The sequence below is a fragment of the Cyrtonyx montezumae genome, unplaced genomic scaffold (assembly GCF_038088225.1).
Source record: "Cyrtonyx montezumae isolate F1298 unplaced genomic scaffold, pur_monq_1.0 scaffold_29, whole genome shotgun sequence".
NCBI classification, from domain to species: domain Eukaryota; kingdom Metazoa; phylum Chordata; class Aves; order Galliformes; family Odontophoridae; genus Cyrtonyx; species Cyrtonyx montezumae.
Genome location: NW_027072033.1, coordinates 6,550,710 through 6,569,105, shown reverse-complemented (window position 1 = coordinate 6,569,105; position 18,396 = coordinate 6,550,710). Strand labels below are relative to the sequence as shown.

Sequence of the window (18,396 nt, the reverse complement as noted above, 5' to 3'; positions counted from 1 at the left end):
GCAAGTAGGAATGGATTGATTTAGGCGTAACATATTTATGTAATCATTTAATTTATTTTTAGTTCAGCATGTGGAATACTGCCTGACCTAATTCTCACCAATTTCTGTCTTTCAGACAAATCCTGGACCAATCAAAGCAGCCAGTTCCCACTCTGAGCACTCTGCTGCAGTGTACTGCTACAACTGCTCCCGGAAAGGACATTTTGGATATGTAAGTCTCAGCAGCCTCTGCCTCAGTGCTGAGTGTATCTCTGGAATAGAAATTAATCCCTCTCCCACAGGTCATGGCTGGAGAAAAGAGCTGGAAGAGTCAAACTAATGCTGCACACAGAAGTGTACTAATGAGACATTTGTGAGTCTGCAGCATTGTTGAAATCAATGGAGGCCATTGTAGAGTAATTTCGCCCATCTAATTTTAAAGGTGTAGAAAGAAAAGTTCCTATCTGGTTTGGTTTTTAAATGGAACTGTTGGGGAAAAGAATATATAATGGACAGTTACTAAACAGGTACATTTTTTCCCGTTTTTCACATGGTTTATGGAATGAAGCAGTAGTGCCTTGCTGTCACATTCAGCATAACATAAGGTCATTCACCACAATCAGCCCAGCAATTGGAATTTCTGTTTTAGGAATTCCCCTTTTCTACATGCTTCTGAGGAATTAACTGAATTAAGCATAACGGCATACTGTAAAGTGCAGAGGTAGTGATCATGAGTGGTAGAAACTAAAGCTGTGCTGCATCTTCTAGGATTAGTTCCAGACGTTTATCAGCTTTTCTAGTTATTTTTTTTGTAAATCCAGTAGCCACAAATATTCTAGGAAATGAGCGTTACGTGTGTATTGGTTAAGTTTGTTGCTTTCTTCTGCTTAGAGTAATTTCTTCCTCTTTCCTGCCTGCTCTCTGTGTTCACTCCTGAAAAGTGTGCAACTATTTTCATCTAAATATTTAATCTCTATGGATAATAATGGGGACAGATAGGGTAAGTTTGCTAGCTTGTTCTCCTGGAAGATCTGAAAGTGGAAGAAGGAAAAATTTTAATGCAAAGCCATCTTTGGAGACAAATGAAGGCATTCTCTTTGAGAAGTATGTTGAGGCCATTATGCGTACGATGGTCATGCTGCTGCCTCCACAGATGCCTTGGAAGAGCTGGGAAATGAGTGGCTCTTGCAGTCCAAGCTAGGTAGGAGGCATCAGCAGCCTGATGCTACCTGTGGGAAATGCAAGCACTTCAGGCATGAGCTTGTCTGTGGTATGTGAGTCCAAGTCCTTGACTTTGCATGCAGGATGTCTGCAGGACGTGGAATAGCTCCACGTGTGGTGACAGTGCAAGACCTTGGTAATTTAATGATGTGAACCATCTTGTTCTGTCTGGTATGTAAGATTTCAGAAGATAGAAGTTTCCATAAGGGCAGTACTGAAACCGGTCCTGTTAAACAAAAACAGAATAAAGCCACTGCCAGTAATTTGTGCTCTAAAATGAAGACATGCAATGAGACCTGGATTGACATGCTTGAACAAAAAATGAAAGTGATTGCTGGTGATGGATGAGGAACAGTTTACTAAACTGTCAAAAAAATGGCATTCAAGGAAGGCAGCAATACATGGTTACAAATAAGCTTTAAAAGTAATTAGTACATTTCTGGAGTAAATAACAGACTACCAAGAAGAGAAGGCTGGTGTTAGCTTTGTGTGAACATGACATAATTAGCGCTTCCCAGTGCAGTCTGCTTCTTTTCATGTTGCCATTTAATCTAGCTCAGGAGCACTTGAAGTTCTGTTGTTAGAGACCTGGCTGGAGAGACCTCTCCAGACAACTCAGGCAAGAGCAAAAAACTTGCTAAAATCTAGAGTTATCTGGATCAGTTTGTGAGAAAAGGTCACTGTGGAACATGTCAGGGGTGGGGGGTGGGGGGATGTGTTGCAGGAATTGAAGCAATTATAGCACCTGACAGATATGTTCACTATATTTACTGTGTTACTTATTAACGCAGTTGTATTTTTAAGCTTAGCCTGAGCTACCAATAAGGGAAAAAATTCTTGTTTTCTTTAGTAGAGTTCATGTCATAGTCCATTTCGAACAACCCACACCTCCAAACTGCGTCTTGGAGTCCGTGGCAAAGATGTACTCGTTTTCTGGGACACCTGTGTAGGAAAGTGAAGAAGGAAATAAATTAAGCTGCGTTATTCAGGCTGCAGCAAGTTTTTAAGGTAGCAGGAATAAGGAGCTCTGCAGATGTACTTTGCATTCACATCATGATATGCCAGTCGCACATCGAATTCCTCCTGCAAGCTGGTAGCAGGCTCCACTTCCCATCCTCTTTATGTCCCCTCCAAAGGCAAATACTGTCCCAAGAGAACTGAACGGTACAAAGTGTGTGGCAGCAAAGGCAGCTTACCTGGGAGGGAAGGGCATAGCACAGTGCTTGTTGGACATGGCTGAATTGATTTTTCAGTAAAGTTTTGTTTTAGCAGAAAAGAGGAGTGCTAATTTGGGTGACACCTGTATTTGGTTTGCTAATGTTTCCGTGTCAACAAATGAGCAAAATGAAAAGTGATGGAGGGCTGTATTTCTACAGGGCAAGCCCAAGATGCTGTGTAGCATCTCAAGTGCTGTGTTTCAGTTATCACAGAAAGAGAAATGTGTCTTGGTGTACCTCTGCATAAAGCCAATCCATGTTGCATTCAGTAACCTCTGTGGCAGTGCTTACATTTTCTTTCTTCTGTTCAAGGTAGGGAGACAGCTTTGTGCCCTGAACAAAGCCTGCCCTTAGTTAGGTGCCGTTTACATGAAGCGGAAGTATTTCAAGTGTCATTTCACATTCCTCTCACCCTTACACTTGAGGTTACCTGAGGGTGGGAAACTAGGAAAAGTGGAGGAGGACATGTTGTGGGGTGTGCTGGGTGCCTGTGAACACTGAGTGGTTGAGGTGCGCAGAGTGAAGTGCAGACTAACCTAGTAGTACTCTCTTGGTGGACACTACAGAGAATAACATGGTTCTTCGTTTAACTTCACACAAACAAAGGCCACATAAAAGCTGAGGCGAGGATATGAAATACATATGAAATGAATTCTTTATGCATTGCTCCTCTAAAAGGGAGAGAAGAGAGTGCAGAAGAGAGTGCAGAATTCTGGAGAGTCCTAGAGGCCTCATATGGCAGAAGTCACAAACACAGGAAGGGAAGCTGCTTAGGTAGTGTGGAGATACGGTGAGCAAAAGCTCCTCATAGCTTATTGGGAATGGAGACCCAGAGCTCCTAAAAACTGGGCAGCATCCAAGAAGTAGAGAGTAAATCTGTAGGAAGCCTATTCAGGCCCACAGACATCGCCAAAAAGTTGTGTGTGCATCAGAGAAAAAAACTACGTTCCTCAATTAAGTGTTGAATATAGGCTCACATGCATGTGATCCAGGAAGCAGTGCATGGTTCAGGGCTCTCTTCCGGGCTGACCCAGTGCCTTTGCATGCCAGCAGCCTTCTGTGGGATCTGCTTTTGTTTTGCATCTGTAAGAAAGTGACACACATCTCTGCCAGGTACAGACCAACACCTTCAGAGTCCAGCTTGTTTTTTTCCCCATAAAATCATAACCCAGCCGCATGTAGTGATTTAAAATCTGTTTTACAGGAGTGCTCAGAAAAGCGGATGCGTGGAAGTATGCTCCCTACTTCTCCATTCATCCACTACTATGATGATGAATGTGATCTCAAGAGGAGAGCGAACAGATTAAAAAAAAAGATTGCAGGTACATCACATTTTGGGAGATCCCTTTGTATTTTCAGGTCTGTGAAATATTTTCATGTCCTAGGGTTGCTGCTTTCTGAAATAATGTCACATTATTTTTGTGTCTTGGGAAAAGCTTTAGGAATTTGAAAAGGTACTCCAGGAACTGTAAGAGATTTGTGACCTTATTCTGCTGTGTTCCATGGAAATAGATTATGTCAAAGCTCCTGGATGAGTGTTGTTAGATGTTTTAATTCTACTGACATTGAAGGTGTAATAAACTAGCAAGAGAAGGCTTAAACTGCAAGTTGGTAAGAAAGATTCTTGTCTACGGACAGTAAAAAAACACAAAAAAAATCTAGTTCATAAGTTCATAAGTTCATAAGGTTCATAAGTTCATAAGTTCATAAGTTCATAAGGTTGGAAAGGACCTATAAGATCATCTAGTCCAACCATCCTCCTATCACTATCCCTACCCAACTACTAAATTAAGTCCTTTAGCACCTCATCTAAACGCTTCTTGAACAGCGCTAGGGATGGTGCCTCAACCACCTCCCTAGGCAGGCCATTCCACTGCCTGACCACTCTTTCAGAAAAGAAATGCTTCCTCAGGTCTAATCTAAATCTTCCCCGGCGCAACTTGTGGCCATTCCCTCTCGTCCTGTCAAAAAAGGTTGTTGTAGAGATGCCATATACATTGAAAACTGTGATGGCTCCAACTCATGGCTTTAGGTTTTCATTGCAGGTATTGAAGTGAACTGATCTGTTTTACAGAGCTGCAGGAAGCTGGCCTTCTGCCAGTACAGCCAGAGACAGCACGACAGGAAGAAAAACATGGAGGACACGGCTGCAAGAGAAAGCCTTGGGAGGAGCACAGAAAACGTAACAAAGATCAGTATCGCAAGAAGAAGTCATCATCCCAGGCAGACAGACAGAGAGCAAAAAAACACAGAAGTGATGCTGAAAGGGACCACAAGATGGAGGATGACTTCCCTAGAGGGTATCATAAGCATACATCCCGGGGCAGCAAAAAACGTCACAAGTCCATTCTCCAGGCACATGGCAGCAAGAAGGAGTATGGCCAACAACTTCTGGAAGCTGCTAAAAGGAAGAAGAAAAGGAAAAAACAGAGAGATGCTAGTCCTGATATGAGTGATAATTTATTCCTTATTAAACAGAGGAGGAAGAAGTCTAAACAGAAATCCTTCTGCTGGTGAGGAGGTAGATGGGGATCACTGGCAGTTGCTGGCCCTGGCTCTGCCTGTTTTTTGTTTTTGTCACTCCTTACACACTGAATAAGAGTAGGTCCCTGACTTTGGGTGGGCATGCCCAGGCCCCAGTCATACAAGAAGCATCTACTTCCAAAGGAGATGTTTTGTCTGTTGTGGTCTATTCTTTTGGCAGGGAGCTTTTAATATTTGTGTCTGGAATGACTTCACTTTTTCAGCAGTCCTAGTGTAAGTTTGCTGTATTTGCTTATAATGTGAGGGGCTGGGCTGGGGAGGGCCTGTGCTGCTTTGGGTAGGATTTCTTTCTTTGCTGGTGAGATGTAGCTCTGATAGCAGGGTCTTGGTACAGTGCTTCATGCTGACAGTGAAAGGGGGATTTCACATTAGCAGGAGCTGGGGATGATGTGTGGAGATGTGCACGTTCCCACCAGCCACTTTCCAGGGTGCAGTTCTGTCCCTTCTGGAAGGTTCTGTTTAGGTGTTGCTTTACACTTTGGGAAGTGACAGTCTCCCACCTTGCTCTGCAGTGTAAGTCCATCACTGTCAGTGCTACAGCACAGGCGAGCTCTTACTGACCATATTCCATGTCTTTGCTGACTGGTTAGAGCAGCAGGAGAAAGCAGCTGAGAATAATATAACAGAGTTTACATCTCATTAAATATGTCACTGTCCCCCTTGGTGTGGGAGTTGTGTCTGCAGAAATGACAGAGCATGAAAAGTGTATTTGATTCCAGACATAATGCGCTAAAATTTAGTAATTAAATTTATTTGTAAGACAGTTATTTTTGTACTCTGGAATTGAAGTTATGTTGTTTAAAGTTTTGTAACAACAAATGCTTGACCAAATGAATAATCCAAATAAAAATTTACACGAGAGATATCCAGAGTCATTGGTTTGTTCTATGTTGTGGTGCATTGGCAAGCAGAACTACTTAAGAAAACAGTACCTACTTCCCTTATTTTGAGCTGAAACTATATCAGCACTGACAGGAGATTTTCTGGTTTTATTGATTCACTCAAGCAGGAGGTGGCAACTAACAGCACATTTCTGTAAAGTTAAATGTCCTCTCTTTCTGCTGACTAAGAAATTGGCCTTTGCCTTGTGTTGTGCTTCAGAATTGGAAAGAATCTATGACTTGTGCAGTGCACAAGTATATGAGGAGGAGAAATCAGAAGGGTATTGCAGTAAAAAAAAAAGCTATCTTTCAGGCAGTACTGTTCCACTCTCTGTTAATTCCCCAGCTTTTTGTTTGTCAGGATCCCAAATGAAAACACCAGTATTCCAGTGCCCATATTGTCCCTGTCCAGAGCTGTTTGGAGCAGACCTAAACCTATGTAATACTCGAGAACTGTCAGGACTTGTCAGGGACATCTTATTCCTAACACAGTGCCCAGTTTTGGTTAAGTGCCTCCATGTTGGTGGCTGAAATTTCTTTTTTCTTGACTGCATTGATTACTTGATTAAAAACTTCCTTTTGGTTGAAAAGAGTAAATCACTTTTAGCCCTAATTAATAAAATATGTATCTTCAAAAGACCCCAACACTGAGCTCATCTTGTCCCATAGGTTGTGCTTTGCATCCCTTTTTACTTACCAATACATTTTCCTATTTGAACAAATCTCCAGCAGCCTTCACCTGGCACAGCGTGCAGACTGGCAAACACAGAAGGAGGATTTTGATTAAGGTCAGCTCCAACTTTTCTGATGCGTTGCTTTAGTGATGTCACCAGCAAAGTAATGAGCTGCAAATCTCTCGTCCAGAAGCTGCACCATTCACTCAGTAGCCACCAGGAGACTGTGTCTTTGCTGCTTCTGTCCTGCAGCACTTCTTTGGACAGAAGCATTGTGATGCGGGATGTTCCTGCATTACCAGATTCTCCATCTACAGGTGATGGGTGGCTCAGAAATCAGTAGGAACCAGTGTGTGTGTGTGTGTAACAGGCTGTATCTCCTACACATCAGCAGCCTGCAGGGCTGCAAAACATCTACCCTGAGAAAGTGTGACCAGAAGATAAGTCTCAAAAGACTGCATGCTATTGGTTCTTCTGCCCCCAGAGAGTACTGGAAAGCACGTAAGTATGATATCAGGCAGGGGAGAATTCCCTTAAGCTGTAGTTGGACAGATTTTAGGGAGTGTCCCAGAATAATTTTCTTCACTGTTTTTGAGGCAAATGGTCGGTAATGTTTTTGTTATAGTTTGGTTTCTTTTTCTTTTTTTAAGATAAAAATGCATCACTGGAATTTTGTCATTCTCTGTGTTGTACAGTAGTGTGTCTGTGCTCTGGAGTGTTTTCAGGTTCACTATGCTCTTTACTGAAGAACATCATGAGGAGGGAGGTTTCTGTTTCACTCGTCCAAAACTGAAACAGATGAAACAGTGTGCAAGAGAACAAGGACAAAACTGCAAACTGCAGTTAACATCAGAAAGGGAGAGGAGCCCTTGATCTATATAGGAGGTGTTTTACAGGTGCTGTGTTGTATGCTTTAAAGGAAGACTTGACAGTCACTTCTTGACCAAACTAGAGGAACATTTTTCTGGTACCACCTGGCTAGTGATGTTCTTGAGAGGTTCCCCATGGAGATCTTCTCTAAGTCTCTATCCCTGTGTACCCTCACTTAAATATTTTGTTCCTCATCTGCAAAGGAGTCCACAAGGAAATAAAAAAGCCGGTGTACTTGTTGCTCACTCAGGCATTATGCAATGGCTTAATGTTATTTAGCAGACCAGCAAGTGTGAGAGGCAACAGCAGTAATGCAAAAATGATATGCACGGAAAATACCCAACACAAGGAAATACAGAAGAGTAAACATACCTATAATGGAGCTTTTGGAGCTGTTAAATGAACACTGAATTTATGTTTATGTTGTGAAAAGTAAGGAAAGAGCAACTGATGTCAGGTACCTGGAGTTGTGCAAAGCATTTGACAATGTTCCGCACAACATTCTTGTCTCTCAACTGGAGAGACATGGATTTGATGTGTGGACCACTTGGTGGATAAGGAGTTGACTGGATGATGACACTCAGAAGCTAAGGTCAACACAGTTGCAAGTTAAGGCATAATACTGGGACCAACACTTTTCAGCATCTGTCAGTGACATGGACAGTGGGATCAGATGCACACACAGTAGATTTGCTGACAATACCAAGCTGAGTGATGTGCTCAACGCACTGGAGCACACTGGAGGGAAGGGATGCCATCAGGAGGGACTGTGACAAGCCCACATGAGTCCACATGAACCTCGTGAATTTCAGCAAGGCCATGTACAGCGTCCTGCACGTGGGCGGGGGCAGTATCAAGCACACACAGGTCAGTGAGTGGATTGAGAACAACCTTGAGAAGGACTTGGAGATACTGGTTGATGAGAAACTCAACATGAGCCAAAACACGGCCAGAAGGCTAAATGCATCCTGCGGTGCATCTACAGAGAGGTGACCAGCAAGGAGAAAGAGGTGATTCTCCTTCTTTACTGAAGTCTTATGGAACCCCACCTGAAGTACTGCATTCAGCACAGGAGCACCTGGGTTTGTTCAGCCTAGAGAAAAGAAGGCTCAAGGGAGACCTTATAGGAATCTTCCAGTTCTTCAAGGGAGCTACAGGAAAGGTGGGAAGGCACTTCTCTTCAGGGAGTTTAGACACAGGACAAGGGGTAACAGCTTTAAACTAAAAGAGGAGAGACCAGATGTGAGAAGGAATGTTTTTTATTATTTTTTTTTTATCTTAAATAAGGTAAAAGATAAGATCAAGTCGCTATGGGTAAAGACCAGGGGCATGGCCAACAAGGCAGAGATCCTGGTGGGGCTCTGTTAGGGACCGCCTAACCAGGATGAAGAGATGGATGCAGCATTCTACAAGGAACTGGCAAAAATCACACTAGCCCTTGTTCTCACTGCGAACTTCAACTTAGCCGATACTCGCTGGAAAGGCAGAACAGCCCAGAGAAAGCTGTCCAAAGGAAGTTCCTGGAGTGTGTGGAAGATAATCCTGACAAAACTGGTAAGAGATCCTACTAGGAGATTAGCCCTGTAGACCTGCTGTTGACAAACAGAGAAGGAATGGTGGGAGATGAGGTTGTCAGAAGCTGTCTTTGGCATAGCGACCATGAAATTATGGAATTATGACTTCACTATTCTTAGTGAAGTCAGGAGTGGGGTCAGCAAAACCATGGACTTCCAGGGGACAGGCTTTGAACTGTTTAGAATATTGGATGGGAGAATCCCTTGGGAGTCAGTCCTGAAAGGCAAAGAGGTTCAGGAAGGCTGCACCTTGCTTGAGAAGAAAATCCCTAGGGCTCACTGTGCCATAAGATGAGCTGGTGGGGAAGAAGAGCAGTCTGGCTGAGCAGGCAGCTCTTGCTGAGACCCCAGCAGAAAAAGAGAATTTATGAACATCGGAAGAAGGATCAGGCAACTCAAAAAGAGTACAAGGATGTTGCTAGAGTATGCAGAGGGAAAATAAGAAAAGCAAAAGCCCAGCAAGAATTTAATCCGGCCAACGTGGTTAAAGATAATAAAAAATGATTTTATAAGTATGTAATCAAGAGGACAGCCAAGAAGAATCTTCCACACTTATTGGACATGGCAGGGAACTTTATCACTGAGGATAAGGCTGCAGTTCTCAGTGACTTCTTTTCTTCTGTCTTTAATATTCAGACCAGTTATTCTCTGTGTACTCAGCTGCCTGAGATGGAAGGCAGGGATGGGGAGCAGAATAAACCCCTCACAATTCTTGAGGAAGCAATTATATATATTATTGAGGAAGCAGTTACTCCACCTGGAATATGACAAGTCCATGAGGCCAGATGGGATCCACCTGAGTGTGCTGAGGGAGCTGGCAGAAGTGTTCACCAAGCTGCTTTCCATCATTCATCAGCTTTCCTGGTCAACTGGGAGGTCCCAGATGGCTGGACACTTGCTAATGTGACTCACATCTCCTGTAACGGGGATCCAGGGAACTGCAAGCCTATTAGCCTGACCTCAGTATGAGGAAGGTCATTGACAGTAATCATGCTGCATGCGTGGGACAATCAGGGGGTCAAGACTAGTCAACATGGGTTTGTGAAAGGCAGATCTTGCTTAGCCATCCTCATCTCCTTCTATGGATATTGCCCACCTGCTGGATAATGGAAAGGCTGTGGAGGGAGGCTACCTGGACTTTAATAAATCCTTTGGCTGTCTCCCACAGTATTCTCCTGGAGAAGCTGGCAGCCCACGCCTTGGACAGGTATTTTCTTTGCTGAATAAGGAACTGTCTGGAGGGCCAGGCCCAGATAATGGTGGTGTTACACCCAGTATCCAGTCATGAGTGGTGTGCCCCAGGGGTCGGTACTGGGGCCTGTCCTGTTCAGTATCTTTATTGATGACCTGGATGAGGACACTGGGTGCACCCTCAATAAGTTTGCAGATGATGCCCAGTTGGCAGGAAGTGTCAATCTGCCTGGGGGCAGGGAGGTCCCTCTGTAGAGGGATCTGGACAAGGTGGGTCATTGGGCTGAGGCCAATGGGATGATGTTCAACTGGGAAGCAAGGCTGCAGTAAAGCTCCCATGCTTGTAAATGGAATAAGAGACTGCAGCAGTGTATATAATCCAGAGTGTTAAATGCAAGTCCTCTTAGGTGGTGGCACGTTAAGGTACAAGCTTGTGCACTGTTTGTCAGGCACAGCACAAGGCTGAGCAAACCTGCTGTGCAATGTGCAGAATCAGAGGGGTTCCAAATAATGCAGGTAGCAAGAAAAAATGGAAATAGATGAGGCACTTTTTCTTCTTCCTCCTAGAGAAAAACAAGTGTGAAAATAATGTTCAAAGGAGGACTGGTTTTCTTACAATGAAGTAAGTAGGGCATTGAAGCACAGAGTTAACATAAATCAGGAGAGGCAGAGAAAAGGCACTAAGAAAACAGACCATGGAGTGGTTAGAATAGCAGTGGATCACAGCAGATTGTCTGAGCTGGAATAGAGTCTCGCTGGCAGGGTTTGAGGAGGAGTTGAACAAACATGAGCTGCGAGCAAAAAGAAATCACTGAGGAAGCAGATTAGTAGGTGGGCTGCTGAGGGCCCTTTCTCCAATAGTCTCTGTGAGTAGATTGGTCCTGCCCTCTCTACCACATAAACATCAGTGTCCTGCTTCTCTGCTGGGTGGAGCAGTGTCAAACATGACTGTGTCCAGGCACTGCTGGAGTTAAGAGCATTAGAAGAACCAAGACTGTTACATCCCACTGGGTGCACTGGACTGTCCTGTCCCATCTGCACTAACTGCTGTCCAACCTAGGTTTGCATTTATGTGTCTGAAATTTGTTGCCCTACATTAATACAACCATTGTAAACCTCACACTGAGTGCTGCAGCCTTCATACATGTGGGAGAAGTAAGATGCAGTAAGACAGAAAGGACTTGTCTAATGGAATCATGGAGTCATTCAGGTTGGAGAAGACTTCTAAGAAAACCCCAACCCACCCTCACCATGCCCACTAACCATGTCTCTCAGTGCCACATCCCCAGGGTTCTTGAACACCTCCATGGTCACAGTGATTCCACCACATCCCTGGGCAGCCTATGCCGGTGCCTGACCACTCTTTTGGAGAAGAAATTCTTCATAAAATCCATCTGATTTTCCTAATACCCAGCAAGTCAACCAGCAGGGCTGTAGCAGGAACCATATTTCGCAGGAGATGGAATCCCACAGTGCTGGACACTGTATACACCCAGACAGGAGCAAATCTGTGACTTGCCAATCAGTAAACTGCATGGACAAGGAATGAAGTTGTTTGAGCTTAACTGCTGGAGAACCCACGCCAGGTGTCTGGTCCAGGTGCTCAGCCCTCCCTGACCATGTTGCAGGACTCTGCTTGTGGATCTCTTACTTGTGGTACTTGAACCAAAATTGGTGGCATTTAATCATGGCAGACTGCTGTCTGTGCTTCCTGTAACTATCCGCAAACTTTCAATTGAGCAACTAATACATTTTACAGATATTCTTGCAAAAAGTTGAATTTGCATTAGATTAAGAGGACAGGATACTGAAAACAGTAACAAGGACTGATGTGTTTTCTACGGGCAAAAAACACTGCTACATTAATGTCTGTTTAAATGAAAGCACAGCATTAAAATTCTGATCTGGACCTGATGACTTGCAGACTGGGCTACTTTCATCAAGCTCCGTTTTATCCCATTAAACTAAGATGTGCTTCAGCCTGTCATTCCTCCCACCTGCTATTTACTCCCTGCTTTAAAGAACTGTCACTCTTTACTCCAGAGATGCCTGGGACTAAAAAAACATGCTTATCCCTGGAGAGGGCAGTGTCTCAAGGTCGCAGTTGATGTGCACTGGTGAAGCAGCATGAAGGAACCTACATTGCGTGAATAAATAAGTGACTGTAGCTCAGCCTGGACTGGGTGGAAGAGACAGGATGGATGGATCAAAAGGTTACAGTCTTGTTTGGTAATGGGGGCAGTTGTCCCTGGGGTAGCAGGGAAGAAGGGAGTATTTGGTCTATCATTTGTTGCAGCAAGGCTGAGGAAGGGGTACTGTGGTTTGAGGTATGTCTCTATGGGATACCTCTATGCATTAGGAAAGAATTAAAGGTGTCTTTTTAACAGAGTGGCTTCTCTTTGAATCCTTTTCACTGAAGTCTGCCTCAAATGTATGTGTACATCTATTTTATTCACATATATGTTAAGTATGTTTGCATACACAATAGTTCATACGTGTGTGTGGCAGAATCGCCTCCTAGCCCTGCCTTGGACACATGGGTTTTCTCCTCTCATTGCAGCTGTTCTCCATTTTTCTCCGTGAGAGCTGGCCTCCAGCACTGCTGCTTCCCAAGCACGAGGCCCCCTAAGAATTCATTGTAATTCCGTTCCGAAGGGCTTAGCTCTAAAGAACCCACTGTACGGGAGATACCTCCATGCTGGCCCATGGCCAAAGATGGCTGTGTCTCCTCCTCCTCCCACTGTGCCTGCGCAGAGGTGTCCAATGGACTCTGCTGGGTTTTCTGTGCACTGTTCTTCATTTGGTCACCTAGCTTCGCCTTGAACAATTCACTTCTAACAAAAGAACAGAGTTGACAGCTATCTGTAAAATAACAATCATGTGCTTTTTAGAATGCACCCAGCCACTCTGCACCTTTTAGGACTTTAAAATATACTGGCAACGTGGAGATAGGAGGCGCTCCCTGTGCGTGTTGCATGAAGCCTGCGGCCCTCTGTATGGGTGTTGCGGTTCAGTTGTGATAGCCACGGCTTTGAGGAGGATGGGAAGAGTCGTGGCCTGGTGCTGAGCAAGGCACGGTGCTAAGCAAGGCATGGTGTTGAGCACGGCGTGGTGCTGGGGGTCTCACAGCCCAGGCTGGTGGCAGCAGGCTTTGTCTCAGTGCTGGTGCGAGGCACGGCAGGCGGTAATTGCACTTTTTTGCATTGCAAAATGATTATTAGCGCCTCAGTTCATTATCAAAGCAAATTTAATTTTTCAATGTAAGGGAAGCGGTTGTATTTATAAATGAAACACTGTTTATATAGCCAGGAAAAATTAATTCATGACAAATGTAAGGAAAATTAATAGTCTTTAACCAGGACAATATTTGACTGTCTAATTGTCTAATTGTGCTTCACCAGGTAAAGCACACTCTCATTTCTGCCAGCTCCTGATGGAGATTTTCACAGAAGTATTTTGCACTCCTGCATTTAAATGTTTTTTTTTTAATTAATCTTGCACTGAGCAGTCTGGTCAAACCACACAAGGGTGTGGTGGAAGCTCAGTATTCTCCAGTGGATCTGTGCCTCTGCAGAGGCACTGCGTAAATTTGGGGAGGTCTCATCTCATCTGAACCCATTCAGGCAGAAATAAAAAAAAGAAAAGGGAGGGCAGCTTCCTAAGCGTGGAATGGCCACAGGGCATCCCTGGCCTGACTGGCTCTGTCCATTGCTGTGAGGCAGGGTCAGTGCATTGGGCTGAGCATGGCTCATGCTGCCTGCAGGGTGGCACAAGGGTCCCAGCAGCGAGGAGTTCCACTGCAGCAGTGGGGTTAGAGCAGGGGACACCTCCTGGGCACAGGTGGAGAGCTCCGGTCACACCAGGAAATATCCAGGCAAGCACACTCTGACATGCAGCATTGTGGATAACTGGCTGCTTACACAAGGGAAGGAAGAGGTTCAGCACAATGTGCAAAGCCACCAACAGTACTGTGTCCAGATGTGGAGTCCTCAGCACAGGAGAGATCTGGAGCTGTAGGAGTGCATCCAGAGGAAGGCTGCAAAAATGATCCCAGGGATGGAACACCTCTTCTATGAGGACAGGCTGAGATTGCTGGGGCTGTGCAGCTTGAAGAGCAGGCTGTGAGGTGACCTGAGAGTGGCCTTCAGTATCTAAAGAGGAGCTTCAGGAAGGAAGGAGACAGACTCTTCAGCACAGTCTGCTATGACAGAACAGCCAGAAATGGTTTTAAATTAAGGAGGGGAGATTTAGATGGGGTATAAAGAGGAAGTCTTTTTTACAGCAAGGAAGGTGAGGCACTGGAACCTCAAAGCCAAGAGATGTGGAAGATCCATCCCTGGAGGTACTGGAGGTCAGGCTGGACCAGGCTCTGACCACCTGATGGAGCTGTAGATGTCCCTGTTAATTGCAGGGGAGTTGGATTGGATGACCTTTATAAGTCCCTTCCAGCCCAGAAGATTCTACAATCTTACAATTCTGTCTGGTTCCATGAGGGTTTCCATATCCCTGGCTGAGGTCTGGGCTGTCTGTGGCACCAGCTATCCCCATCTCCAGACAAGAGTGCAACCATGACACCCACAAGCACCCTCTGCGTGCAGCAATTCAGCTGCAGACTCCAGGACTGTGTGCTGGCTCATTAACACTCTCCATTACCCTTGGGATCAGTCTGTCAGGGATGCTGGTTGCACCAGAGCCTTCTGTGGTGCAGGTAGAACTCAGGACATGCAGCGAGGGGGCCCAGAGGCCACTGCAGGTCTGCACATGTCACAGGTGGCTGCACAGGGTGGACACATGGGCAAATCCTTGTGCAGTGCAGACAGAGCTCCATTGGCAGTCCCATCTCTTACCTTGCTCCACGCTGCCTGGCATGGCTCAGCTCAGGACAGCTTGGAAGCACGCAATCTCTTCAACTCAGCCTGCCAACTTGAAGCCAATTTGCATTGGATAATTATTTTCAATTAAGTGATAACAATCCTGTTCAGAACAGAAATAATCTTGTCCAAAGGCCAAACAGTTTATCCCATATCGGAGATGAGGCTGCAGCCTTGCAGTGGCACATGTCAGCGTCAGTGCTGTTATCACCTCTGCTGTGTTGAAGGGTACAGCCCCACTCAGAGAGGGTGGAACAGAATCCCATGTGCTAACTTAGCTATCTCACAGTGCTGTGCTCCAGTAACTGCTGTGCTCTGGGCCTTCCTCGTCCACCCCTCGTCCAAGGGGTGTGAAACCCTGCTGGTTCCTTCATACCAGTGTTTGGGAACAGGACTGCGTTTCATTGGCAAATGTCCCCTGCGAGCCCACTGCCCTCCTCCTCTGGCAGCTCTGAGCAGGGCAACCATGTACTTGGCACAGCAAGGGCCACCCAGAACACAGGCATGCACAGATGTGGCTCAGTGTCCCCATGCAGCAGTCTGATGCTGCTTTCCATGCAGCAAGGGGTCAGCAGGGTTCCCTGCCTTTTCCTAGGTGGGGTGAGCCCTTCCCCTAACAGTAGCCCTTACTCAAATTCAACCTTAACCCAGTCCTAACCCTCTCCAAACTACCTTGCCAGTTTGACAGAACTGTCAGGAATCTGCTTCAGAAGTGTCGAGTCTATGGCTGTTTGTTGGCTCTACTGATGAATGTCACAGGTGCCAGGCAAATGGAGTCAGCAGCTAAGCCAGAAGATGGTCAGCTGAAAAACCTGATGCCATACACCTGCTTTGCTTAAGGAAACAGGTGAACACCTCTGTCTGTGCTTGGAGTGCCAAGGTGCAGTGCGTGGTGCTTGATGAGAGTTGTTGGCTTTTATTTCTCCTTAACTTTTTTTTTTTTAATCCACTGCATTCCAGTCAGTTGGGAAGATTGGAATCCAAAGCTCCTGCAAGTGAAAAATAGCAAATCCAATATCTTTTTAGTGGTGTTTTTATATTCAAATTAGACATAATCTCTATGAATAAAATTACTGTTCCCAAAGGGATCATGCCCAATTTAAATGTATAAAATGTCATTAAAGGGGTGCTGGCTTGCTATTAAAATTTAACTCCAGCAAACCCCTAATGTCTTTTGTATTATAGTTTTACAATTAACCCAGAGATGTACAATCTGGTCCTGTACAGTAAGTGCATTGTTTCTGACAAGCCTGCAGCCAGACCAACTGCTGAAGGCACCACTGCATCCAAGCGGAGCAGGTCCGCTGCCATCCCACCTCTGGATCCTGCTGCTGGGACATCACACAGGAATCCCTCACGTGTGGGGCTGATGCCCCTTTCCTTCTGGGTCCAGGAAAGCTACCGAAGATCACAGCAGGCATTGGGTGCGGACCTCCTGCCTTAAAGCCCTTTTGTCTCAAAACCAAAATGCAGCAGGTATGGGTTCCCACCCCATCCCATCCCATGAGGGATGAGAACCAACCCAAGAAGTGCAACACAATAGAAAATGAGACTTGAAAAGCACCTCAGGAAACTGAACTTGCAATGTCCCGTGGGTTACAGCAAGATACATTCCAGGGTCCTGAAGGAGCTGGCTGATGTAGTTGTTAAATCTCTCTCTATCACATCTGAAAACTCTCAGCTGTCAGGTGAAGTCTCCAGTGAATGAAAAAAGGTATTATCACAGATACTTGGAAAAAGGCTCCTAGGGAGGGTCCTGGGAGCTACTGACTAGACATACTAAACCCAGTGCCTGGTAAGATCACACGGCAGATCCTTCTGGAACTCATTCTAAGGCATATGGAAGACAGAGAGCTGGTTGGAGAGGGCCAGCATGGCTTCACAAAAGGCAAACCATGCCTGACTAATCTACTGACCTTCTACAATGGACAGATTGCCTCAGTGGAGAAGCAAAGAGCTGGTTGTCTACCTCAACTTCTGCAAGATTTTTTATATGGTCTCACACATGTCTTTAAATGGGAGATAAATTATTTTGACTGGAAGACTATAAGGTGGATAAGAAATTGACTGCCTGGCTGCATCCAAAAGGTCCAATGTTCATTGTCCAAATGGAAACCAGTAACAAGTGTTGTCACTCAAGGGTCTGTGGAGTACATCCTCAGCAAGTGTGCAAATAATGCCAAGCTGACCACTGAAGTCTATACACAAGTGGGAAGGAATATCATTTAGAAGAACCTTGACAGGCTTGAAAATGGGCCCATGAAGTTCAACAAGGGCAAGTACAATGAGCTGCAACTGGGTTGGAGCACTCCCAGGCCTGTCTGCAGACTAGGAGAACTCCTTGTGAGCAGCCCTGAAGAGAAGGACTTGGGCTCCTGGTGGGCAGGAAGCTGGGCATGAGGTAGCAGTGTGTGCTTGCAGCCCAGACAGCCGGCTGGATCCTGGCGTGCCTCAACAGGGAGATGGCAGCAGGGTGGGGGGGAATGTCCCCCTCTGCTCTGCCCTCATGAGGCCCCAGCTGGAGCTCTACATTCAGGCCTGGGGCCCCCAGCACAGGAAAGATGTGGAGCTGTTGTAGAGGGTCCAAAGGAGGGCCACAAAGATGATCAGAGGACTGAGCACCTCCCCTTTGAAGACAGCCTAAGAGAGCTGGGCTTGTTCAGCCTGGAGAAGGGAGAGCCCTGGGGGGACCTCACTGTGTCCTTTCAGTGCAGAAAGGAGGCTTACAAGAAGGTTGAAGAACAGCTGTTAACCACGGTCTGTAGTGACATGACAGAGAGTAACGGTTTTAAATTGAAGAGGGTACTTTCAAACTGGACATAGGGAAAATAAATTCAGCTTGGGTGTGAGGCCCTGGCACAGGATGCCCACCGACTTTGTAGATTTCTCCCTATTGGAAGGGCTTGAGCCCAGGCTGCATGGGGCGTTAAGCAGCCTGGTTCAGAGGAAGGCATCCCGGCCCATGGCAGGAGATAGAAACTAGATAATCTTTGAGGATTCCTTCAAACCAAACCATTCCATGACTACGTTGCTTCCAGACTGAGGCAGCTGAGCTTGTGTGGTGGCTTGCAATCACCTGGACCTCTGACTGCACTGTCAGGAAGAAGGCCATCAAGGCAGGTTGGAAGTCTTTCCAAGAGGAACAAGAGCAAGTGTATCACCCACCCAACTCTGAATGTGTGGTGCTCCAGAGAATGCCTGGCAACGCCTAGCCCTCCTGCACCTCCTGCACACCCCCAGGTGCTGCAGAGCCCTGCCACTTGCATTCAGGAACTCATTTGGTTTCCCAGATAGTGAAGACAAAGCACCTGTGGAGGATGCTGTGTACATGCTGTCTGTCCTGTCCACACTGTAGGAGAAGATGGCTCATGGCC

The 18,396-nt window shown here is 45.7% G+C and overlaps 1 protein-coding gene across 1 annotated transcript in view; it reads left to right on the top strand.

Annotated features, from left to right (window-relative positions):
• The window catches only part of ZCCHC7 (zinc finger CCHC-type containing 7), a 106,247-nt gene extending 100,749 nt beyond the window's left edge, over nt 1–5,498 (top strand). The window contains exons 8-10 of the mRNA XM_065740637.1: nt 116–211; nt 3,622–3,739; nt 4,492–5,498. Of these exons, the coding sequence (XP_065596709.1) occupies nt 116–211; nt 3,622–3,739; nt 4,492–4,934 (657 nt within the window). The 3' untranslated portion in view covers nt 4,935–5,498. The remainder of the gene's footprint in view (nt 1–115; nt 212–3,621; nt 3,740–4,491) is intronic.
• Nucleotides 5,499–18,396: the final 12,898 nt, after the last annotated feature.